General features: G+C 44.7%; 1 protein-coding gene across 3 annotated transcripts in view; it reads left to right on the top strand.

Moving 5' to 3' along the window:
• LOC126293706 (tyrosine-protein kinase Fer) overlaps nucleotides 1-27,143 on the top strand; it is a 539,925-nt gene that overhangs the window by 479,643 nt on the left and 33,139 nt on the right. For all 3 annotated transcript variants that reach the window (XM_049987015.1, XM_049987014.1, XM_049987013.1), the window contains 3 exons: nucleotides 7,095-7,271; nucleotides 20,988-21,201; nucleotides 25,634-25,786. In XM_049987015.1, coding sequence (XP_049842972.1) covers nucleotides 7,095-7,271; nucleotides 20,988-21,201; nucleotides 25,634-25,786 — 544 coding nt within the window. The remainder of the gene's footprint in view (nucleotides 1-7,094; nucleotides 7,272-20,987; nucleotides 21,202-25,633; nucleotides 25,787-27,143) is intronic.

The following is a 27,143-nucleotide window of genomic DNA, read 5'->3' as shown; positions in this document are numbered from 1 at the left end:
AATTTTAGCAGTGACTGGTTTCGAACCTGGGACTGTAGATGTTTTGATTACTAATCAGAGACACTACCCATGGATCACAGGTGCATCGGAGCCTAGTTGAGTGAAAATCTACCTGGATGATGGATAGTTCAAACAGGTTCTGTTTAGTACCCACCACGGTCTTCAGACATTACTGCCCTTGACTTCCATTTATGGGGGACCTTGAAAAATAAAGTTTATCAGCAGAAGCCAGTTACACTGAACAAACTACGAGAGACCATTGAGGCATCCTGTGCTACTGTTACACTAACAGGACTGACAGTTGTAGTTCGGTAGCAGTTCAGCAGCGTCGGCTTTGTTTAGCTGCTCATGGGGACCATTTTGAACACACAAAATAACCTTCCTCCTGTGCAAGAATTGCAACAATATGTCATTTTGTTCCATTAATATTGACTACCAAAAAGTGTCTACATTTTCTGGATCCATTTATATTTGCACAGGACACATTTTTCATTTCTTTTGTTTTTGTCTGTTTGTGACAGTGGTGTGTGTGTGTGTGTGTGTGTGTTCTTGAAAATGTGCACACATTCGAAACTGGGCACTAGTGCATACTAAAACACTTACTTAAAGTATTAGACTGGTGGAAATGAGATTGTTCTTTGGACATGTTTTAACTTTGTAGTATAATGAAACTGTGATTCTCAAACAGCTTAGTGTGTGTGAATTTGTTTGGTGGTAGCAGTATAGCTGAAGTCCCATTCAAAAGTATAAGAAACTTTCCTAGCTTTTGGCACAGTTAGTTCCTTCCTTGGCAAGGAGACAGGGGTAGGTTGGGGAAGGTTGGAAGAGGAGGGCAGGTCCCTGGGATTCTAGGACAAGGGGGACGCACTTGCATACACATTTTTAAGGATCTTGGAATTCTTACACTCACTTTTCAGTAAATTTACTCTTTAATGTTTTTCGTCGCTGTCAGTAAAATTAGTTCCAGATGAACTGTGATTTGCAAAGTCACAATACAAGAAGAAAAATAATTTTAATGTAGACTTCACAGGGGAGGTATGTACTCTGATGGAAAGATCTTCAACAGGCAAGTCTTAGCGTAAATGAAGAAATTGTGACCCCTAGCCAGTTCATAAGGAAATTAAAAAGTGAGCCACACTAGCGGCTCCTTCTACAGATTATTTGAATATTTGCATTTGGAACTGTAAAGTTTCATTAGCTGCATGGCAAATAACAGTGTTTGATATAAAACTGTATGATGAGTAATAAAAAATGGCTCTGAGCACTATAGGACTTAACATCTGTGGTCATCAGTCCCCTAGAACTTAGAACTACTTAAACCTAACTAACCTAAGGACATCACACACATCCATGCCCGAGGCAGGATTCGAACCTGCGACCGTAGTAGTCGCGCGGTTCCTGACTGAGCGCCTTAACCGCGCGACCACCGCGGCCGGCATGATGAGTAATAATATTCTATAAATAAGACTCAATATTTATAGACGTACAAAATGTTTTCTATGAAAAATATCATTGCAATTTAGTAAATCGTTAGCTGCTACTACTACAAGATAAACAGCAGTTGCACATGGGGTAATGAAAAGGCATGGTCAAGCTTTCAGGAAACATTCCTCACACGGTAGAGGAAGAAAATATATTAATGAGACATGGGTCTGCAAATGCCCTATTTCCATGTTAGAGTTCATTTTCTACTTGTCTCAATAATCATGTTAATGATGGGAAACTCACAAAAACAGAAAAGATAGAATATTCTGTAAGAAGTTTTTCTTTTGGTCCACGCTGAAGAACGTGAGGCCCTAACAAAGAGTGACCAACAATGCCAGCCCAAACGTTGACAGAAAATCTTTGTTGATGACGTGATCTTCCAGGTTACTTCAGCATGTCAGGGATCCTGTATGACAGTGATTTGATGTGTGTATCCTTGCTAATAGAGGGCATTTTGAGCATTTCATTCAGGGAAGGGTTTCATACTGTAATAAAGAGGGTATTTTGAACATTTCGTGTAAAAAATGTTTCATGTAATGCTGGTACACTCTGTTTCTGTGTATTTCCCATAATTAATGTGATTTTGAAGATTTGTAGAAACTGAACTCTAACATGGAAATAAAGCATTTCTGCATCTGCATCCATGTAACATACACACGTCAAAAAAAGTTTTGCATCACCTCAGTTTCAAGAATTCCAGAACCTATACAGAAAATTGGAATAGAGATCAACATAAACATCATTCCACTCTTTTTATTGCTAATGAAAACCAGTTGTACCACCATACAGCGAGACCTACCACATTGCTGTACACACCGGTACCTCTAAAACCCAGGAGCATGTCCTCTCAAATTGATATACGCCTGTATTCATTGTGGCATACTGTCCACGAGTTCATCAAGGCACTGTCGGTCCAGATTGTCCCACTCCTCAACGGCGATTCGGCGTAGATCCCTCAGACTGTTTGGTGGGTCACGTCATCCATAAACAGCCCTTTTCAATCCATCCCAGGCTTGTTTGATAAGGTTCATGTCTTGAGAACATACTAGACACTCTAGTTGAGTGATGTTGTTATCCTGAAGGAAGTCATTCACAAGATGTACACGATGGGGATACAAATTGTCATCCACGAAGACAAATGCATCGCCAATATGCTGCCGATACGGTTGCACTATTGGTCGGAGGATGGCATTCACATATCGTACAGCCGTTATGACGCCTACCGTGACCACCAGCAGCATATGCTGGCCCCCCATAATGCCACCCCAAAACAGCAGGGAACCTCCACCTTGCTGCACTCGCTGGACAGTGTGTCTGAGGCGTTCAGCCTGACCAGGTTGTCTCCAAACACGTCTCCGACAATTGTCTGACTGAAGGCATATGCGACACTTGTTTTTTGTGAAGGGAACGTGATGCCAATCCTGAGTGGTCCATTCGGCATGTTGTGGCCATCTGTGCTGTGTTGCACGGTGTCATGGTTGCAAAGGTGGGCATCGCCATGGACATTGGGAGTGAAGTTGCGCATCGTGCAGCGTATTGCGCACAGCTTGAGTCGTAACACGATGTCCTGTGGCTGCACGAAAAGCATTATTCAATATGGTGCCATTGCTGTCAGGGTTCTCTGAGCCATAATCCATAGGTAGCTGTCACCCTCTGCAGTAGTAGCCCTCGGGCAGCCTGAGCGATGCATGTCATCGACAGTTCATGTCTCTCTGAATCTCCTCCATGTCCGAACAACATCGCTTTGGTTCACTCCGAGAGGCCTGGACACTTCCCTTGTTGAGAGCTCTTCCTGGAACAAAGCAACAATGCAGACCTGATCGAACTGTGGTATTGACTGTTTAGGCGTGGTTGAACTACAGACAACACAAGCTGTGTACCTCCTTCCTGGTGGAATGACTGGAATGATCAACTTCGGACTCCCTCCGTCTAATAGACGCTGCTCGTGCATGGTTGTTAACATCTTTGGGCAAGTTTAGAGACATCTCTGAACAGTCAAAGAGACTTTGTCTGTGACACAAAATCCATAGTCAACGTCTATATCCAGGAGTTCGGGGAACCAGAGTGATGCAAAACTTTTGTTGATGTGTGTATTTTCTTTCTCTATGTGTGAAAATATTTCCTGAAAGTTTGACCACACCTTTTCATTGTACTCTGTATAGTAAAACTGAGCTGGTAGCAGCTTTTTTTCAAAGCAGCAGGTTTCTTTTTAACTTGGATGCAACAGTGTGAGTAGCATTGAGCAGAATAGTTATACTGTGTAGCGACTTTTTCCTCTCTCTCTCTCTCTTTCTCTCTTTCAGATGTATGGACTGTGGACCAAGAATTAACAATCAATACTGTTTCTCATTTTTAGCTCCTCTTTGTCTTCTAGCTTTGATGTTCTTCCAGTATCACTTGAGCCCGTCGTCACTCAGCACCTCCTTCTTGTTTTCTGGCGGAGGCCCTCTTCATCTTCTGAGTTCATCTGCCAGCTTAAAACTCCAGTAGTTTTTCACATTTGTGTGAATTCATTCCTATACATAATTTTGTCCTCTGCGATACTAATTTCTTGAAGATATCACATCCTCGGAACCGCGCCAATCTTTTTGTCTTTCGCCTTATAAAATTCCAGATTTTCTTGTTAGATAATTATCTCGTACAACAATCACCTTTCGTTTTTAATAAATGGTGTGCTGCTTCTATCCTTCTGTAAATTCCTCATTTGATCTCAAAGATATGTGCACATTATCTGTTGGCTAAATTCTTCCTGAATATTCACTATCCTCTGTGGAGGTACCTACCCCATCCATTGATAGTCAATGTCTCTGTAGCATCTAAAGTCTCTGATCTGACAGTTGTACTGTAATATCTTAAATCAGCTCCAATTCTCATTGACTTCTTGTCGTAGAAGCTTTTTGTCAGGGGATACGCTCTATACAGTTTGATCACTTTCTATTCTAAGCCATTTTGTTGGATTACTTTCCCTAGGTACCTAAATTTCTTCACACGATAATCTTCCCTCAGTTCAAAATCGTCCATTCTGATTCGTCGGTGATGTTAGTCACTTATGCAGGCTGCTATTCTCCCATGGAGACGATCGTAGAGATGCTGGATGTAGTCCTGTGGAACGGCTTGCCATGTTATTTCCACCTGGCGCCTCAGTTGGACCAGCGTTCGTGCTGGACGTGCAGACCGCGTGAGACGACGCTTCATCCAGTCCCAAACATGCTCAATGGGGGACAGATCCGGAGATCTTGCTGGCCAGGGTAGTTGACTTACACCTTCTAGAGCACGTTGGGTGGCACGGGATACATGCGGACGTGTATTGTCCTGTTGGAACAGCAACTTCCCTTGCCGGTCTAGGAATGGTAGAACGATGGGTTCGATGACGGTTTGGATGTACCGTGCACTATTCAGTGTCCCCTCGACGATCACCAGAGGTGTATGGCCAGTGTAGGAGATCGCTCCCCACACCATGATGCCGGGTGTTGGCCCTGTGTGCCTTGGTCGTATGCAGTCCTGATTGTGGCGCTCACCTGCACGGCGCCAAACACGCATACGACCATCATTGGCACCAAGGCAGAAGCGACTCTCATCGCTGAAGACGACACGTCTCCATTCGTCCCTCCATTCACGCCTGTCGCGAAACCACTGGTGGCGGGCTGCACGATGTTGGGGCGTGAGCGGAAGACGGCCTAACGGTGTGCGGGACCGTAGCCCAGCTTCATGGAGACGGTTGCGAATGGTCCTCGCCGATACCCCAGGAGCAACAGTGTCCCTAATTTGCTGGGAAGTGGCGGTGTGGTCCCCTACGGCACTGCGTAGGATCCTACGGTCTTGGCGTGCATCCGTGCATCGCTGCGGTCCGGTCCCAGGTCGACGGGGCGTGCACCTTCCGCCGACCACTGGCGACAACATCGATGTACTGTGGAGACCTCACGCCCCACGTGTTGAGCAATTCGGCGGTACGTCCACCCGGCCTCCCGCATGCCCACTATACGCCCTCGCTCAAAGTCCGTCAACTGCACATACGGTTCACGTCCACGCTGTCGCGGGATGCTACCAGTGTGAAAGACTGCGATGGAGCTCCGTATGCCACGGCAAACTGGCTGACACTGACGGCGGCGGTACACAAATGCTGCGCAGCTAGCGCCATTCGACGGGCAACACCGCGGTTCCTGGTGTGTCCGCTGTGCCTTGCGTGTGATCATTGCTTGTACAGCCCTCTCGCAGTGTCCGGAGCAAGTATGGGGGTCTGACACAACGGTGTCAATGTGTTCTTTTTTCCATTTCCAGGAGTGTATCTCCCTACCATTCCACTCCCGAACAGCGCGCGGGAAAAACGAACACCTAAATCTTTCTGTTCGAGCTCTGATATCTCTTATTTTATTTTGATGATCATTCCTACCTATGTAGGTTGGGCTCGACAAAATATTTTCGCATTCGGAAGAGAAAGTTGGTGACTGACATTTCGTAAATAGATCTCACCGCGACGGAAAACGTCTTTGCTTCAATGACTTCCATCCCAACTCGAGTATCATATCTGCCACACCCTCTCCCCTATTACGTGATAATACAAAACGAGCTGCCCTTTTTTGCACCCTTTCGAAGTCCTCCGTCAATCCTACCTGCTAAGGATCCCACATCTCGCAGCAATATTCTAACAGAGGACGAACGAGTGTAGCGTAAGCTGTCTCTTTAGTGGACTTGTTGCATCTTCTAATTGTCCTGCCAATGAAACGCAACCTTTGGCTCGGCTTCCCCAAAATATTGTCTATGTGGTCTTTCCAACTGAAGTTGTTCGTAATTTCAACACCCAGGTACTTAGCTGAATTGACAGCCTCGAGAATTGGACTATTTATCGAGTAATCGAATTCCGACGGATTTCTTTTGGAACTCGTGTGGATCATCTCACACGTTACGTTATTTAGTGTCAACTGCCACCTGCCGCACCATACAGCAATCTTTTCTAAATCGCTTTGCAACTGATATACTGGTCTTCGGATGACCTTACTAGACAGTAAATTACAGCGTCATCTGCTAACAACCTAAGAGACCTGCTGAGATCGTCACCCAGGTCATTTATATAGATCAGGAACAGCAGAGGTCCCAGGATGCTTCCCTGGGGAACACCTGATATCAGTTCAGTTTTACTCGACGATTTGCCGTCTATTACTGCGAACTGCGACCTTCCTGACAGGAAATCACGAATCAAGTTGCACAACTGAGACGATACCCCATAGCTTGATTAGAAGTCGCTTGTGAGGAACAGTGTCAAAAGCTTTCTGGAAATCTAGAAATAGGGAATCAACTTGAGATCTCCTGTTGATAGCGGCGAATACTTCGTGCGAATAGAGAGCTAGCTGCGTTGCACAAGAACAATGTTTCCTGAAACTGTGCTGACTACGTGTGAATAGATCGTTCCCTTCGAGGTGATTCATAATGTTTGAATACAGTACATGCTCCAAACCCCTACTACAAAGTAAGCTGAGCTTTTTTAAACTTGAGAAAGTGAAAATCAGTTTATTGTTAGTATAGTATATAGACTATCTTTCTGTGACGTCTCTGTACACCTCGACAGCAAGTACGAAGTACGATGACAGAGCGGATGTGGTTTGTGGTGGCAGGGCAGCTTCAGGTTCGAGGGTCGGGCCTTCCCGACGGTGCAGGAGCTGATCCAGTACCAGCAGCAGAGCCAGCTGCCGGTGACGGCGCGCTCTGGCGCCGTGCTGAGCCGCGCCGTCTACCGCGAGCGCTGGGAGCTCAACAACGATGACGTCATCCTCGTGGAGCAGATCGGCCGGGTAGGTCTCTGCGCGATATTCTCACAATTTTTTTATAAATTATATAACTCAGTAAAATCCTAATTTTCTTGCTAGACACTGTCAAATCTACCCACATCAGTCGTTCGTTTACATACCTTACTGCAACTACGCTGGGTTCCATTTCTTTTCTGATGTAAAGCCCTACACCCCATTGTGCTATTCCTGCTTTGACTCCTGACAGGTAGACCTTGTATTCTCCCACTTCCTCTTCTTTCTCGCCCCTTGCCCGAATGTCACCAACAGCTAAAACGTCCAACCCCATCTTACTTGTCAGTATATTCGCATTGTGAAGGGACAGATCAAGATAAGATGGATAGTTTTTATGAGGCACTCAGTGATGTAGTTGTTAGAGTAAAGGACAAGGACAGTGTTCTGCCCATGGGGGATTTTAATGCCAGGATTGGAAACCGAACAGAAGAAAAGGTTATGGGTAAATTTGGAGAGGATATGGAGGCCAACAGAAACGGGAAAAAACTCTTGGATTTCTGTGCCAGTATGGACTTAGTAGTCACAAACTCCTTTTTTAAACATAAGAACATTCAACGGTATACTTGGGAAGGCAGGGGAACCAGATCTGTCACTGACTATATAATAACAGATCAGGAATTCAGGAAGGCTGTAAGGGACACACGTGTATTCAGGGGATTCTTTGATGACACTGATCACTATTTAATCTGCAGTGAAATTGGGATTGTGAGGCCGAAAGAGCAGGAGGTCAAGTCGATATGTAGGAGGATAAGAGTGGAGAAACTTCAGGATAAGGAAATCAGGCACAAGTACATAACAGTGATCTCAGAAAGGTACCAGTTAGTTGGATGTAGTGAATTACAGACATTGGAAAATGAATGGACAAGGTACAGGGACACAGTACTAGAAGCGGCTAAAGAATGCCTTGGAACAGTAGTGTGTAAAAGTAGGATGAAGCAAACAGCTTGGTGGAATGACACAGTCAAGGCAGCCTGTTAAAAGGAAAAGAGGCGTATCAAAAATGGCTGCATACTAGAACTCAGGTAGACAGAGAAAGTTATGTTGAAGAAAGAAACAAAGCCAAGAAGAAATCTTGGGAAGACTTTGGAAACAGGTTGGAGACTATGGTTCAAGCTGCTGGAAAACCATTCTGGAGTGTAATTAGCAGTCTTCTAAAGGGAGGTAAGAATGAAATGACAAGTATTTTGGACGGATCAGGAAAACTGCTGGTGAATCCTGTGGATGCCTTGGGCAGATGGAGGGAATGTTTTGAAGAGTTGCTCAATGTAGGTGAAAATACGACCAGCAATGTTTCAGATTTCGAGGTAGAATGGGATAGGAATGAGGATGGAAATAAAATCACATTTGAGGAAGTGGAGAAAATGGTCAATAGATTGCAGTGCAATAAAGCAGCTGGGGTGGATGAAATTAAGACGGAACTCATCAAATACAGTGGAATGTCAGGTCTTAAATGGCTACACAGGATAATTGAAATGGCGTGGGAGTCGGGACAGGTTCCATCAGATTGGACAAAAGCAGTAATCACAACATGGAAACAGAAAAGATTGTAACAACTACAGAGGTATCTCTTTAATCAGCGTTGTGGGTAAAATCTTCTCAGGTATTGTTGAATGGAAAGTGCGAGTATTAGTTGAGGACCAATTGGATGAAAATCAGTGTGATTTTAGGCCTCTTAGAGGTTGTCAGGACCAGATCTTTAGCTTACGGCAAATAATGGAGAAGTGTTATGAGTGGAACAGGTAATTGTATCTATGCTTTATAGATCTAGAAAAGGCATATGACCGGGTTCCTAGGAGGAAGTTATTGTCTGTGCTACGAGATTATGGAATAGGAGGCAAACTTTTGCTAGCAATTAAAGGTCTTTACATGGATAGTCAGGCAGCAGTTAGAGTTGACGGTAAATTGAGTTCATGGTTCAGAGTAGTTTCAGGGGTAAGACAAGGCTGCAACCTGTCTCCACTGTTGTTCATATTATTTATGGATCATATGTTGAAAAGAATAGACTGGCTGGGTGAGATTAAGATATGTGAACACAAAATAAGCAGTCTTGCATATGCGGATGACTTAGTTGTGATGGCAGATTCGATTGAAAATTTGCAAGGTAATATTTCAGAGTTAGATCAGAAATGTAAGGACTTTGGTATGAAGATTGACATCGCCAAAACGAAAGTAATGTCATTAGGAAAGAAATATAAACGGACTGAGTGCAAAATAGGAGGAACAAAGTTAGAACAGGTGGACGGTTTCAAGTACTTGGGATGCATATTCTCACAGGATGGCAATATAGTGAAAGAACTGGAAGCGAGGTGTAGCAAAGCTAATGCAGTGAGCGCTCAGCTACGATCTACTCTCTTCTGTAAGAAGGAAGTCAGTACCGAGACTAAGTTATCTGTGCACCGTCCAATCTTTCGACCAACTTTGTTGTATGGGAGCGAAAGCTGGGTGGATTCAGGTTACCTTATCAACAAGGTTGAGGTTACGGATATGAAAGTAGATAGGATGATTGCAGGTACTAGTACATGGGAACAATGGCAGGAGGGTGTCCATTATGAGGAAATCAAAGAAAAACTGGGAATGAACTCTATAGATGCAGCAGTCAGGGCGAACAGGCTTAGATGGTGGGGTCATGTTACACGCACGGGAGAAGCAAGGTTACCCAAGAGACTCGTGGGTTCAGCAGCAGAGGGTAGGAGGAGTCGCGGCAGACCGAGGAGAAGGTACCTGGATTCGGTTAAGAATGATTTTGAAGTAATAGGCTTAACATCAGAAGAGGCACCAATGTTAGCACTGAATAGGGGATCGTGGAGGAATTTTTAATCTAACATCAAGGAGGTCCCGAGCTCAGGAGCACCGTGGTCCCACGGTTAGCGTGACTCGAGTGAAAAGCTTAATTTTTTATTTTCAGTTTATTTCACAATCTCTTATGTTTTGATCACTTTTTTGGGAGTGATTATCACATCCACAAGAAAACCTATATCGGGCAAGGTAGGAGAATCCATTTACCCATTCGCCAAGTGTACAAGTTATGTGGGTCGACAACATATTCCTGTCATGTGACGCACATGCCGCCACCAGTGTCGTATAGAATATATCAGACGTGTTTTCCTGTGGAGGAATCGGTTGACATATGGCCTTGCGATAATATGTTTTCGGTTCCCTTTGGAGAGGCACGTCCTTTCGTCTACTAATCGCACGGTTTTGCGGTGAGGTCGCAAAACACAGACACTAAACTTATTACAGTGAACAGAGACGTCAATGAACGAACGGACAGATCATAACTTTGCGAAAATAAAGAAAGGAAACTTTTCGCTGGATGGAAGACTTGAACCGAGGATGTCTCATTCCACAGATGCTCACGCTAACTACGGGACCACGGCGCTCCTGAGTTCACTCTATCCTTGATGTTGCCTACGTTACGCATGGACTACTCAGTTTGTATATTTCGCTTATTTTTTTCATAGTTCCACACAACTTCTTCCTGTTTTCTCGATTGATCTGTGTTCAGTTTTTCAAGGCCTATCCACTGTGCTAACTTATAACTAAATCTGAGGGGGGTGCGATGGGGAGGTTCCCTTGTTAGCAGATACGGAGGGGCGTGTGGTCGACACACGTCTCTCCTGTCCGTCGTCAGTTTCGCCACTACTCCCCAATCGGCCTCACTCGCCGACAACACTGGGGAACGGTCACCTGTCTCACCGTCAGCTCAACCCGACACTCAACTTCGGTGCCCTAATGGGAACCTGTGTCACCACCGCGGCAAGCCCTTCCCGTTAACATTACGATTACTCGATGCCTCGGGATGTCTCCTTTCGAACAAATGTACTGCGAAAGCAAAGAGTGCTTCACTCCCAAGTTTAAACGCAGCCAAAATCTCTCAGACGAACATAAGCTAAACGATGTCAAAGTTAGCGTAAGGAGGGCTATGCGTGAAGCGTTCAGTGAATTCGAAAGTAAAATTCTATGTACCTACTTGACAGAAAATCCTAGGAAGTTCTGGTCTTACGTTAAATCAGTAAGTGGCTCGAAACAGCATATCCAGACACTCCGGGATGATGATGGCATTGAAACAGAGGATGACACGCCTAAAGCTGAAATACTAAACACCTTCTTTTCCAAAGTTGATTCACAGAGGAAGACTGCACTGCAGTTCCTTCTCTAAATCCTCGCACAGACGAAAAAATGGCTGACATCGAAATAAGTGTCCAAGGAATAGAAAAGCAACTGAAATCACACAACAGAGGAAAGTCCACTGGACCTGACGGGATACCAATTCGATTCTACACAGAGTACCAGAAAGAACTTGCCCCCCTTCTGACAGCCGTGTACCGCAAGTCTCTAGAGGAACGGAAGGTTACAAATGATTGGAAAAGAGCACAGGTAGTCCCAGTCTTCAAGAAGGGTCGTCGAGCAGATGCACAAAACTATAGACGTATATCTCTGACGTCCATCTGTTGTAGAATTTTAGAACATGTTTTGTGCTCGGGTATCATGTCGTTTTTGCAAACCCAGAATCTACTTTGTAGGAATCAACATGGATTCCGGAAACAGCGATCCTGTGAGACCCAACTCGCTTTATTTGTTCATGACACCCAGAAAATATTAGATACAGGCTCCCAGGTAGGTCCCATTTTCCTCGACTTCCGGAAGGCATTCGATACAGTTCCGCACTGTCGCCTGATAAACAAAGTAAGAGCCTACGGAAGATCAGACCAGCTCTGTGCCTGGATTGAAGAGTTTTTAGCAAACAGAACACAGCACGTTGTTCTCAGTGGAGAGACGTCTACAGACGTTAAAATAACCTCCGGCGTGCCACAGGGGAGTGTTATGGGACCATTGTTTTTCACAATATATATAAATGACCTAGTAGATAGTGTCGGAAGTTCCGTGCGGCTTTTCGCGGATGATGCTGTAGTATACAGAGAAGTTGCAGCGTTAGAAAATTGTAGCGAAATGCAGGAAGATCTGTAGCTGATAGGCTCTTGGTGCAGGGAGTGGCAACTGACTCTTAACATAGAAAAATGTAATGTATTGCAAATACATAGAAAGAAGGATCCTTTACTGTATTATTATATGATAGCGGAATAAACACTGGTAGCAGTTACTTCTGAAAAAATCTGGGAGTGTGCGTGCGGAACGATTTGAAGTGGTATGATCATATAAAATTAATTGTTGGTAAGGTGCGTACCAGGTTGATTCATTGGGAGAGTCCTTAGAAAATGTAGTCCATCAACAAAGGAGGTGGCTTACAAGACACGCGTTCGACCTATACTTGAGTACTGCTCATCAGTGTGGGATCCGTATCAGATAGGGTTGACGGAGAAGATAGAGAAGATCCAAAGAAGAGCAGCGCGTTTCGTCACAGGGTTATTTGGTAACCGTGATAGCGTTATGGAGATGTTTAGCAAACTCGAGTGGCAGACTCTGCAAGAGAGGCGCTCTGCATCGCGCTGTAGCTTGCTGTTCAGGTTTCAAGAGGGTGCGTTTCTGGATGAGGTTTCGAATATATTGCTTCCCCCTACTTATACCTCCCGAGGAGATCACGAATGTAAAATTAGAGAGATTCGAGCGCGCACGGAGGCTTTCAGACAGTCGTTCTTCCCGCGAACCGTACGCGACTGCAACAGAAAAGGGAGGTAATGACAGTGGCACGTAAAGTGCCCTCCGCCACACACCGTTGGGTGGCTTGCGGAGTATAAATATAGATGTAGATGTAGAATGTAAACACCACTCGAGGGTTAGTCCTTAGGCCTGTTTGATGTGATAGAATGGTGCCTACGAGACAGTACGTGTAACAATCTGTGGTTGCAGATCGTGCGATCGGCATTGCCAGTCGTTGCCAGTAGACGGTTTCTGACGATGTCGCTGCTTCTTTATTCTGTCAGTTCGTCACTTGGCCCCGTGAGGCTGACTGCACCCCGTTCCGGACCTCCCTATCTCAAAAAAAATCTGAGGAGGTACCGGGGTACCGGGAATGACCGCGGTCGTTCTGCACCGAAGGCAGTGACGCTTAACCGTTCGGAGACAGTCTCAGACTTGTGCCTCAAATATCTTTTCCCCCATAATTTGATTCAGTATGTCCTCCTTACTTATTCAATCTATCCGTCAACTTTTCAACGTCCTTCTGTAGCACCACATTTGAAAAGCTTTTGTTGCCTTCTTGTCTCAACTGCTCGTTGTTCATGTTCTACTTAGGTACAGGGCTGCAGGCCACACAAATACCTTCAGAAAGGACACGTTAATATATAAAAAATTTATACTCGATGTTAACACATTTATCCTTTCCAGATACACTTTACGTGCTATACACTTTCCGTGATAATTTGACCTCTGCCAGTTATTTTGACGTCTAAATAGAAAAGCTCGTTGACTAATTTTAGTGTTCGTCCATCCATTCTGCTGCCACTATGCAGCCAGTGCTAGACTAGGTTGGTACGGTGCTGCTCCAGTTTTGTGTAGAACCAGTCTGTATATGCTCTATTATCAGGACGGGGCCCCCAATCCAAAAGGCACTTATTCACTTCCTATGGAACCCTGCTGCTCTGCAGAGCACAGCTTGCAAAACTCTGTTCTGGAGGAAGACCAAGAATTTGGCTGTCTCTGGATTGAGCACTTTCTTCACAAATAAGAGACAACTACAAAACAGAACAACAAAGATATAATTAACTACAAAATTACAGAAACAAAACTGGAGAGTGTGCATGAGAAACAACAAAACATAACACAGTGAGGCAAACAGTGAGTTCTCTTGGTAGGACAATATATTTCAGAGTGAAGGGAAAGACTGTTTCCTCATCCCCCACCTCCCCCTCTATGTTCGCAGACATCCTTCTCGTTAGCCTGCCATATGTGGGGCACTAACAAAATAGGACAACCGGGGGATGGCGAGGTACACAAAGAAGAGCAGCACGGATGGTCACAGGCTCGTTTGACTTACAGGGGAGTGTCGGAGAGATGTAAAAAAAACTGAACTGGCATGCGCTTAAAGCAAGATGTCAACTATTCCGTGAAAAACTACTTGCGAAGTTCTGAGATTGATAGTTGGGTGTCAAATTTAGTGACGTACAACAGCCCTCTACATTTCAATGCGTGAAGACGAGATTAGATTAATTACAGCACACACAGAGGCACCATTAAGCAGACATCCTTCCCACACTTTATGCAGGGTGTTATAAAAAGGTACGGCCAAACTTTCAGGAAACATTCCTCACGCACAAATAAAGAAAATATGTCATTTGGACATGTGTCCGGAAACACTTACTTTCCATATTAGAGCTCATTTAATTACTTCTCTTCAAATCACAATAATCATGGGATGGAAACACACAGCAACACAACGTACCAGCGTGACTTCAAACACTTTGTTACAGGAAATGTTCAAAATGTCCTCCGTTAGCGAGGATACATGCATCCACCCTCCGTTTCATGTAATAACTGATGCGCTGATGCAGCCCTGGCGAATGGCGTATTGTATCACAGCCGTCCACAATACGAGCACGAAGAGTCTCTACATTTGGTACTGGGGTTGCGTAGACCAGAGCTTTCAAATGCCCTCATAAATGAAAGTGAAGAGGGTTGAGGTGAGGAGAGCGTGGAGGCCACGGAATTGGTCTGCCTCTACCAATCCATCGGTCACCGAATCTGTTGCTGAGTAGCGTACGAACACTTGGACTGAAATGCGCAGGAATTCCATCGTGCATGAACCACATGTTGTGTTGTACTTGTAAAGGCACATGTTCTAGCAGCAGTGAAATCGTGAAAACGTGCTCCATTGAGCGTAGGTAGAAGAAGATGGGGCCCAATCGAGACATCACCAACAATACCTGGCCATACGTTCACAGAAAATCTGTGTTGATAACGTGATTGCACAATTGCGTGCGGATGCTCGTCAGCCCACACATATCGATTGTGAAAATTTACAATTTGATCACGTTGGAATGAAGCCTCATCCGTAAAGAGAACATTTGCACTGAAATGTAGATTGACACATTGTCGGATGAACCATTCGCAGAAGTGTACCCGTGGAGGCCAAACAGCTGTTGATAGTGCCTGCACACGATGTACACGGTACGGAAACAACTGGTTCTCCCGTAGCACTCTCCATACAGTGACGTGGTCAACGTTACCTTGTACAGCAGCAACTTCTCTGACGCTGACATTAGGGTTATCGTCAACTGCACGAAGAACTACCTCGGCCGTTCAGGTGTCCTCGTCGTTCTAGGTCTTCCCCAGTCACGAGTCATAGGTTGGAATGTTCCGTGCTCCATAAGACGCTGATCAATTGCTTCGAACGTCTTCCTGTCGGGACACCTTCGTTCTGGAAATCTGTCTCGATACATACGTACCGCGCCACGGCTATTGCCCCGTGCTAATCCGTACATCAAATGGGCATCTGCAAACTCCGCATTTGTAAACATTGCACTGACTGCAAAACCACGTTCGTGATGAACACTAACCTGTTGATGCTACGTACTGATGTGCTCGATGCTAGTACTGTAGAGCAATGAGTCGCATGTCAACACAAGCACCGAAGTCAACATTACCTTCCTTCAATTGGGCCACTGGCGGTGAATCGAGGAACTACAGTACATACTGACGAAACTTTTCTTTATTTGTGTGTGAGGAATGTTTCCTGAAAGTTCGGCTGTACCCTGTATATGGTGTTCAGAGTACGGATGTAGACAGATAGAGATAGCAGATGGTTTATGGAATAATGAGTTAGCAAACTGCCTGACTGTGAAATGACGAGCGTCGTCACCACACTGTAGTTGCAGCACATTACAGTGCTTCACACACACTGTCCACCATAACACACATGTATAGTGTGCCGGCACTCGTGCCATCTTTGGTTCAGAAAGAAAGAAGAGAGAGAACGAGAGTAAATGCAAATGAAGGCGGGGCAATACAACTGTCCAAGTGCTGTTTTACCGATGCCAGCAAGAGATTGCATCCCCTTAGTATGTTTGTAAATTCACTACATTTTCCATTTCTGTATTTATTGGTAATGTAATGGTACGTCATGTGCCAGTTACAAAATACACCATTCAGAACGCAGCATGTCATTCTCAATGGAGAGAAGTCGTCCGAAGTAAGAGTGATTTCAGATGTGCCGCAGGGGAGTGTCGTAGGACCGTTGCTATTCACAATATACATAAATGACCTTGTGGATGACATCGGAAGTTCACTGAGGCTTTTTGCAGATGGTGCTGTGATGTATCGAGAGGTTGTAACAATGGAAAATTGTACTGAAATGCAGGAGGATCTGCAGCGAATTGACGCACGGTGCAGGGAATGGCAATTGAATCTCAATGTAGACAAGTGTAATGTGTTGCGAATACATAGGAAGATAGATGCCTTATCATTTAGCTACAACACAGCAGGTCAGCAACTGGAAGCAGTTAATTCCATAAATTATCTGGGAGTACGCATTAGGAGTGATTTAAAATTGAATGATCATATAAAGTTGATCGTCGGTAAAGCAGATGCCAGACTGAGATTCATTGGAAGAATCATAAGGAAATGCAATCCGAAAACAAAGGAAGTAGGTTACAGTACGCTTGTTCGCCCACTGCTTGAATACTGCTCAGCAGTGTTGGATCCGTACCAGATAGTGTCGATAGAAGAGATAGGGAAGATCCGATGGAGAGCAGCGCGCTTCGTTACAGGATCATTTAGTAATCTCGAAAGCATTACGGAGATAGATAAACTCCAGTGCAAGGCTCTGCAGGAGAGACGCTCAGTAGCTCGGTATGGGCTTTTGTTAAAGTTTCGAGAACATACCTTCACTGAGGAGTCAAGCAGTATATTGCTCCCTCCTACGTATATCTCGCGAAGAGACCGTGAGGATAAAATCAGAGAGATTAGAGCCCACATAGAAGCATACCGACAATCCTTCTTTCCACGAACAATACGAGACTGGAATAGAAGGGAGAACCGATAGAGGTACTCAGGGTACCCTCCGACACACACCGGCAGATGGCTTGCGGAGTATGGATGTAGATGTAGATACTAAAGCTGATAGTATAGCAATAATTACAGAAAATATAGCTAATAAATTAATTGTGAGGCCTACTTACCGAGACAGAAAAAGTGCGCTGTTGTCTGAAACTAGACACAGCCAGGGCAGAAACACCACTGGCGCAAAGATGCGAGCTGGTTCCAGTGGCGTAGAGACTCGCCAGTTGCGCGACTTCCACTGGCTCCACAGGCGGCACTGAGGACGCAGTTATCGACTTCACCCCGGCCAGTTGCCAGGTCTGTACAATCCGCCAATGACCGGACGACGACTCATAGCAGACTATTCGGAGGATAGGAGAGCAGGTCTCGCCCACTCGGTTGTAGATCCTCGCCCGGGGTCACTAAATGAACTCTTAGAAGTGAACAGACAGTTGTTGTAAAATCACATTCGCAATGTACTGTGAAGTTTACTTGCAATTATTTGCACTTAGCCATTGAGGACCTTTTTTGTTGTGTTACAAACAGTGTTGTGGACGTCATTATTACATTCTCACAAACGTAAGTAAATCTCTTGTGTGACTTTGTTACTACATCTACATCTACATGATTACTCTGCAATTCACATTTAAGTGCTTGGCAGAGGGTTCATCGAACCACAGTCATACTATCTCTCTACCATTCCACTCCCGAACAGCGCGCGGGAAAAACGACCACCTAAACCTTTCTGTTCGAGCTCTGATTTCTCTTATTTTATTTTGATGATCATTCCTACCTATGTAGGTTGGGTTCAACCAAATATTTTCGCATTCGGAAGAGAAAGTTGGTGACTGACATTTCATAGATAGATCTCGCCGTGACGAAAAACGTCTTCGCTTTAATGACTTCCATCCCAACTCACGTATCGTATCTGCCACACTCTCTCCCCTATTACCTGATAATACAAAACGAGCTGGCCTTTTTTGCACCCTTTCAATGTCCTGCGTAAATCCCACCTGGTAAGGATCCCACACCGCGCAGCAATATTCTAACAGAGGATGAAAGACTGTAGTGTAAGCTGTCTCTTTAGTGGACTTGTCGCATCTTCTAAGTGTCCTGCCAATGAAACGCAACCTTTGGCTCAACTTCCCCACAATATTATCTCTGTGGTCTTTCCATCTGAAATTGTTCGTAATTTTTACACCCAGGTACTTAGTTGAATTGACAGCCTCGAGAATTGTACTATTTATCGAGTAATCGAATTCCAACGGACTTATTTTGGAACTCGTGTGGATCACCTCACACTTTTCGTTATTTAGCGTCAAGTGCCACCTGCCACACCGTACAGCAATCTTTTCTAAATCGCTTTGCAACTGATACTGGTCTTCGGATGACCTTACTAGACAGTAAATTACAGAATCATCTGCGAACAACCTAAGAGAAATGCTCAGATTGTCACACAGGTCATTTATATAGATCAGGAACAGCAGAGGTACCAGGACGCTTCCCTGGGGAACACCTGATATCACTTCAGTTTTACTCCATGATTTGCTATTACTACGAACTGCGACCTTCCCAACAGGAAATCACGAATCCAGTCGCACAACTGAGACGATACCCCGTAGGCCCGCAGCTCGATTAGAAGTCGCTTGTGAGGAATGTTGTCAAAAGCATTCCGGAAATCTAGAAATACGGAATCAACTTGTGATCCTCTGTCGATAATTGCCATTACTTCGTGCGAATAAAGAGCTGGCTGCGTTGCACAAGAACGATGGTTTCTGAAACCGTGCTGATTACGTATTCATAGATCGTTCCCTTCGAGGTGATTCATAATTTTGAATACAGTAATTTGTTGGATTGTTGTAGAACCTCTGTTCTCTTATCTTGTGGGGGTCATAGCTGTGTAATAATGGCAGGGAGAAATTGTCTTATTGGTGTACTGAACCAGAAGCAATTCCACGAATCCACAATCTCAGTCTACTGTAGCAACTACAGCAGCATCGAGGCATCTACAAAACTGGCGTCTAGGGCTTACAATAAAAAGAACCTTCACTGATGAGCCAAAACATTATGACCACCACCCACTGTGAGGTTTGATGTTGCCCGGTTGGACGTGTGATATGGCAAGAAAAGTGCATAGGTGAAACAGAAACAAATGGGGAATCATTCTAACAATGATGTGGTCAGCAAATGGGAAATGTACTGACATAAGCAGCTTTGCTACTGTCGTGAGCTGTTACGGAAAGTGGTCGACGTACGGTGAAACCATGACTGGGCGACAAAGTGTCAGACGTCTACGCCTCGCCACAGAATGTGGAAATCGCGGGCTCGCACAGTCTGTGAAATCGGTGTAGGTGGCGGTCTGTGGCAGACCTGGTGATAGAGGCCAGCAGAAGTTCGGGCAGTGTTGCACAGCACAGCCTCTATATTGTACGACTCTTAACTGTTCCCCTGTCAAAGGAATGACATTGTCACTAAGACAGGATAATGTGGGCAGGGGATAGCTGAGATTCAACTGTGGATCAGTGGAAGTGTTTCATCTAGTCAGAATAATCGTGTTTCTTATTACACGAGGTCAACGGTCATGTCCAGATACACTGTCACTGGTAATGGCTGCTCAAAAACTCAAATGTGGGCATAAGCATTGTGCTATGGGGGTAATCACCTCAGTTTCCGTGGGACCTGTGGTAGTAATTGAAGGCATTGGTGCAATAATTGGGTACATCCACTTTTGGCTGAAAATAAGATTTTACTTCTACTGCACGGATTAAAAATTGCTCAATTGTATGCTGCAAGAATCGTACTTGTCTGTGGGACCAGTTCCGAATAAAATAGGGAATGAACCTGTGAATTTAAGATGTCTGGGGCAAGAGCCAGACATGTCCAGGGTTTGCCTTGTCATTAGTTAGATTTTGGCTTGTGAAAGAATCCAAGAAATTCACTGTGGTTGACATTACAGGATATGTATGTTTACACTTCTCATCCTACCTAATAAAGCCATTCGGGGTAACATTAAAAATGCTGATAATGGGAAATTTGCTGTTTCAAAGTACATGTACTTTGAATACTCCACTGAATAAAAGTACAAGTTTGCTGTAGTGCAACGTTATCAAAACTTACCTACCGTGATTTCATCATTTGGAAACCCTCAACTACATTGACGTTTCCCGAGGAAAAACTTTATAAGTGCCTCTGCCAGTTAAGGCTGAGACATGTAAATACGTCATGAAGCTTGTCAAGAAGTATTTGGCAGCATCAGTCACAGGTTTCACTAGTTAGTCTATATTGGAACAGTTACAGGTGCTATATACAGTTCATCAGAAGGAGAAGCACTAGGAACTTCTTATCATTAACGTTTAACACCTATTACTTGTATTAGTTTTTTTTTCAGGTTCCTAGGGGGGGGGGGGGGGGGGGAGGGTTGGAACAGATTTTGTTTGGTCCAAGAGCAATACAGATTCAAGTTTTTAAAATTAAAGAACTATTGTTTACTCATTTAATAAGATATTATGAGGTGCTGGTGGCGTACTTAAAGGTTGGCGAAAGACAAAACTGATTACGATATTTTTCCCCAATTTATGGACAATTTTTTGTGTCTTAGAGAAATAAACTACCTTTGCTCTCCTTTCTGTCAATCAAAATTAGGCATATTATATACCTGACTGATTAATCGTGATGAGGTAATGTAATTACAAGTGTGGAAGCAAAGGAAAGATAACTTTTACGAACGGAGTGAAAGATTTAACATCAACTTTATTGCGACATTCTCTTTTGCAGGGTAACTTCGGGGACGTGCACAGAGGTAAACTGCGAAAAACTGGGATGGAGGTCGCCGTAAAAACCTGCCGAATGACGGTCCCCGAAGAGCACCGACGCAAATTCCTCCAAGAGGGGCGCATCCTGAAGCAGTATAACCACCCGAATATTGTCAGGCTGATCGGAATCTGCGTGCAGAAGCAGCCCATCATGATAGTGATGGAGCTCGTTCCAGGTGAGATGAAGTCCTGATACGTATACAGTCTCTTAAATTACTGCACGAGAAGTTTCTAAAGAGTTGTATCTTTGTGAATACGTACGTGTTGTCTGTAATAAGTAGCCACACAGCTTGTGTGTAGCTAGTGTTTGTCAGCGTTTAAAATGGGGTATCTGCACCCACATTGTAATGCATTGTGGAGGATGCTATTTTATATTTTTTTGGAGTGATAAAATATGAAAGCTACGTGTCATGTATAAAGAAAGATTGCAAATTGATACCAACTTCCTGTGACAATCAGAGTGGAATCAGCTCAGTAAATCTGAATTGTAGCTGCTTTCTCTCTGAGCCAGTTCATTTCCTTATGTTTTGCTGCTCCCACTTGAGGAAGAATTACAAGGGATGTATAATTACACTAAACTCGCATTAGTCCAAACCCCCCCCCCCCACACCGTCCCAGTAGTCCAGTCCCTCAGAAATCTGACCCACATCTGAACAGTGAATTATCGTGCATGACAGTGTTGTTAGTGAATTGCAGTGTAAAACAGTGCTGTACATCCAGAATGAGATTTTCACTCTGCAGCGGAGTGTGTGCTGATATGAAAGTTCCTGTCAGATTAAAACTGTGTGCCGGACCAAGACTCGAACTCACGACCCTTGCCTTTCGCGGGCAAGTGCTCTACCAACTGAGCTACCCAAGCACGACTCACGCCCCGTCCTCACAGCTTTACTTCTGCCAGTACCTCGCCTCCTACCTTCCAAACTTTACAGAAGCTCTCCTGCAAACCCTGCAGAACTAGCAGTCCTGAAAGAAAGGATATGCGGAGACATGGCTTACCCACAGCCTGGGGAGTGTTTCGCAGGAGAGCTTCTGTAAAGTTTGGAAGGTAGGAGATGAGGTACTGGCAGAAGTAAATCTGTGAGGACGGGGCATGAGCTGTGCTTTGGTAGCTCCATTGGTAGAGCACTTGCCCGTGAAAGGCAAAGGTCCCGAGTTTGAGTCTCGGTCCGGCACACAGTTTTAATCTGCCAGGAAAGTTTCAGTGCTGTACATATTTGAAAACTGTGGCATTCTTTACAGTTCAGTATAATGTCTTCAAAAAGGAAACACAATACTCTAGACCTCAAGCAAAAAATTGAAATTTTAGTCTAATTGAACTGAGGTTCTTCACAGGAAGCCACTGCTGTGGAGTATAGTGCTGAGAGGATGTTATTTGACAGTAAGTAACTCAAAGGGAAAGTGAGATGGGAAAAACAGAAGGTTACGCAAAAGAGAAAAAGTGAAGAACTGGACATAGCTGTTTATAAGTGGCTCGTACAACAACGCAATAAAGAAGCTCCAGTCAGTGGCCTAGTAATAAAAGAAAAAGCAGCTGCATTTAATAAACAGTTTGGTGGCAGTAACTGGTCTGCAGCAAGTGGGGGTCAGCTACCAAATTGGAAGAAACGACAAACATCTTGGCGTGCAGCAGTTGACAGTCGCTGCAGAAAGTCACTCTGCTGATAAGAAAAATGCAGATAACTGTAAATGAAGTACAGAAGATAATCTAGGAAGAAGATTGAACTGCCGATGCCTTGTACAGTGCTGATGAAACAACTCTTTTTGCAAGACGCTTCCTTCAAAACTGTTAGCTGCCGAGACAGGAGAGAAAGCTGGCGAGTACAACTGACGGAAATATTAAAGGTGGGTTGTAATGCAAATGTGAGTTGTACACTACACTAATGGTTATTGGGAAACCCCAACATGCACATTGTTTTGGACACGGTGACATAAATACACTACCGGTGCAATATTACTTTCAGAAGAATGGGCAGATAAACATTCTCTCAGTGGTTCTGTGAAACATTTGTACCAGCAATGAGAAAAGAGCTGAAGAAGAAAAATATTCCACTGAAAACTATCCTTATTGTTGAAAATGCTTCCAATCATACTTCCAATGTGACTCGAGCCTGGTGGTATTCGAGCACTCCTTCCTCCACCCAGTGTGACAGCCCACAGACCAGGGAATTTCGGTATCAAAAAATCGTCATTATCGATACGCATTTCTCGTCTCTACGGAGATGTGTGGAAAGCGATCCACTTACGTGATGTAGTTTTCTGTGCAGCCGAAGAATGAGGTAAAGTAGAGAGTGCTACCATAATGAAGAGCTAGAGAAAAGGGGGGCATCCGTCGATACGGATCTACCGAGTGACAGCGACGAGCCGGTCGACTGCTGATACTTTGTACACTGACAAATTCCAAGAGAAATTGACGATGAAGGTGTTGCTGAGCGGCTGCCTGAGGAAGACTGTGAGGCAGACCAAACTTTAACCAGATGAAGAAATAATCCTAACTGTGCAGGAAAGTATTGATGAAAGTGACGAAGAAGAGGACATAGGAGGAGAGAGTGCAACGATATCTCACACTGCCGGTATGACATCTTCCTGGAGTACAACCACCTATGTGCATTAACAATGTAATGCTTGTAAAACGATTTTGTGCCGTCATCATGTATCGTCATTCCAATAATTAAAAATTCGGGATGTGTTTAATACTGAGTGATATTGTAACATTATGAGTCAACATAGATGTAACGGAACTTGAATAGTGTATTTGCCTCTATTGGTTACGGTAGAGAGATCGATCTTTCGGTCCTGTCTGTATATTTATATATAATATTGCCTGAATAAAGGCTGGGCGAGTGTAAAGCTATCGTTAAAATCGCACGCCATGCGATTTGTTACGATTTGGTCGGTCATAATAATAATAACATGTTTTTGAATACAATTAAAACATAACGGCGATACCTGTTTAGTGTTAATGGAAATCATATGTAGTAAATTAATGAGTAAAAACAAAGATTCCAAGACTTACCAAGCGGGAAAGCGCCGGCAGACAGGCACATGAACAAAACACACAAACACACACACAGAATTACTAGCTTTTGCAACCGATGGTTGCTTCTTCAGGAAGGAGAGGGAAAGACGAAAGGATGTGGGTTTTAAGAGAGAGGGTAAGGAGTCATTCCAATCCCGGGAGCGGAAAGACTTCCCTTAGGGGGAAAAAAAGGACAGGTGTACACTCGCACACACACACACACACGCACACATATCCATCCGCACATACACAGACAGAAGCAGACATATTTAGGCAAAGAGTAAGGGCAGAGATGTCAGTCGAGGCGGAAGTACAGAGGCAAAGAAGTTGTTGAAAGACAGGTGAGGTATGAGCGGCGGCAACTTGAAATTAGCGGAGGTTGAGGCCTGGCGGATATCGAGAAGAGAGGATATACTGAAGGGCGAGTTCCCATCTCCGGAGTTCGGATAGGTTGGTGTTGGTGGGAAGTATCCAGATAACTCGGATGGTGTAACACTGTGCCAAGATGTGCTGGCTGTGCATCAAGGCATGTTTAGCCACAGGGTGAAGTTGCCGCCGCTCATACCTCACCTGTCTTTCAACAACTTCTTTGCCTCTGTACTTCCGCCTCGACTGACATCTCTGCCCTTACTCTTTGCCTTTAAATATGTCTGCTTGTGTCTGTGTATGTGCGGATGGATGTGTGTGTGTGTGTGTGTGTGTGCACGAGTGTACACTGTCCTTTTTTTCCCCTAAGGGAAGTCTCTCCGCTCCCGGGATTGGAATGACTCCTTACCCTCTCCCTTAAAACCCACATCCTTTCGTCTTTCCCTCTCCTTCTTGAAGAAGCAACCATCGGTTGCGAAAGCTAGTAATTCTGTGTGTGTGTTTGTGTGTTTTGTTCATGTGCCTGTCTGCCGGCGCTTTCCCGCTTGGTAAGTCTTGGAATCTTTGTTTTTAATATATTTTTCCCATGTGGAAGTTTCTTTCTATTTTGTTTAAATTAATGAGTAAGGTAGCCAATCCTATAAGAAGAGGTAAAATTGGGCATATTAAGGTGTTATGCTTTATATCGACGAAGCCGATGATACTGCGTCTTTTTTTCCGTTTACTCTTAGAAATAAACAAGTAAAGAAGTGCTAATTGTGCGTAGTGAAAAAATATAGGGGCGAGTTTTAAACAACTACGGCATATAATCAGAGTAACAGAAGGACATTTAGTTACACGAAATTGTGGATAGCGAAGTGTGGTCATTAAATTGAGTACACCTACAGGGCGGTCAATTCCGGGATAAATCTATACGCATCTCACGACGGACAGTTTATGAAAAGGAGAAAAACTGTATACATTATCATTGAAAAAAAAAAGTTACGTTAAATAAAACAGAAGAAACAAGACAACCTGCTAAATTCTCAATAGTGAAAGGTCAATCATTTTCAGTTTATTTATACAGTGTACCCCTCCAGTGGGTGAAACGGGTGTCACCCACACGACATACAAATGTCTTATTCTGTTTCGACACTCTTTATTGTAAGCACCTAGATTTGGTAAAAAGGGTGCAAAATATGGAAATGTCAACTCTGAATGTAAGACTCGTGTACCCGGCCTTGCAGGTGGCTCGTTGCTCAAGTTCCTGCGCAGCCACGAGGACGGTCTGACGCAGCGGCAGCTGCTGGGGATGTGTCGCGACACCGCCGCGGGCATGAGCTACCTCGAGTCCCACAACTGCATCCACCGTGACCTCGCTGCCAGGAACTGTCTCATAGGTACTGTCAATGCCCAGCTTGCACTTCTTATTTAATCATGTCAGAAATGTCGATAAGAGGAGACATAAAAAGAAATTACAAAATATGTAAAACGAGTTAGTTAAAGTAAAGATGTGCATTGTAATGCTCGTGCTCTCATTCTTGACTGCTGTTTTAATACATATTTGAACTGTCATTGCAGTTCACAGTAAAATAACAGTTTTTGTGAAATATATTTAAATTGGTCTATAGCAGGAAGTGAAACATGTAAGGAAATTATATTTACGGGTCGACAGTCTCGACAATTGTCGCTCGTATTTGTTCCGTCAGATGCGTACGTTTTTTTAAATACACTCCTGGAAATTGAAATAAGAACACTGTGAATTCATTGTTCCAGGAAGGGGAAACTTTATTGACACATTCCTGGGGTCAGATACATCACATGATCACACTGACAGAACCACAGGCACATAGACACAGGCAACAGAGCATGCACAATGTCGGTACTAGTACAGTGTATATCCACCTTTCGCAGCAATGGAGGCTGCTATTCTCCCATGGAGACGATCGTAGAGATGCTGGATGTAGTCCTGTGGAATGGCTTGCCATGCCATTTCCACCTGGCGCCTCAGTTGGACCAGCGTTCGTGCTGGACGTCCAGACCGCGTGAGACGACGCTTCATCCAGTCCCAAACATGCTCAATGTGGGACACATCCGGAGATCTTGCTGGCCAGGGTAGTTGACTTACACCTTCTAGAGCACGTTGGGTGGCACGGGATACATGCGGACGTGCATTGTCCTGTTGGAACAGCAAGTTCCCTTGCCGGTCTAGGAATGGTAGAACGATGGGTTCGATGACGGTTTGGATGTACCGTGCACTATTCAGTGTCCCCTCGACGATCACCAGAGGTGTACGGCCAGTGTAGGAGATCGTTCAACACACCATGATGCCGGGTGTTGGCCCTGTGTGCCTCGGTCGTATGCAGTCCTGATTGTGGCGCTCACCTGCACGGCGCCAAACACGCATACGACCATCATTGGCACCAAGGCAGAAGCGACTCTCATCGCTGAAGACGACACGTCTCCATTCGTCCCTCCATTCACGCCTGTCGCGACACCACTGGAGGCGAGCTGCACGATGTTGGGGCGTGAGCGGAAGACGGCCTAACGATGTGCGGGACCGTAGCCCAGCTTAATGGAGACGGTTGCGAATGGTCCTCGCCGATACCCCAGGAGCAACAGTGTCCCTAATTTGATGGGAAGTGGCGGTGCGGTCCCCTACGGCACTGCGTAGGATCCTACGGTCTTGGCGTGCATCCGTGCGTCGCTGCGGTCCGGTCCCAGGTCGACGGGCACGTGCACCTTCCGCCGACCACT

This window comes from Schistocerca gregaria, chromosome 10 (assembly GCF_023897955.1).
Source record: "Schistocerca gregaria isolate iqSchGreg1 chromosome 10, iqSchGreg1.2, whole genome shotgun sequence".
Classification (NCBI taxonomy): Eukaryota; Metazoa; Arthropoda; class Insecta; order Orthoptera; family Acrididae; genus Schistocerca; species Schistocerca gregaria.
Note: the sequence above shows the minus strand (reverse complement) of the source record. Positions and strands in the feature narration are given on the sequence as shown.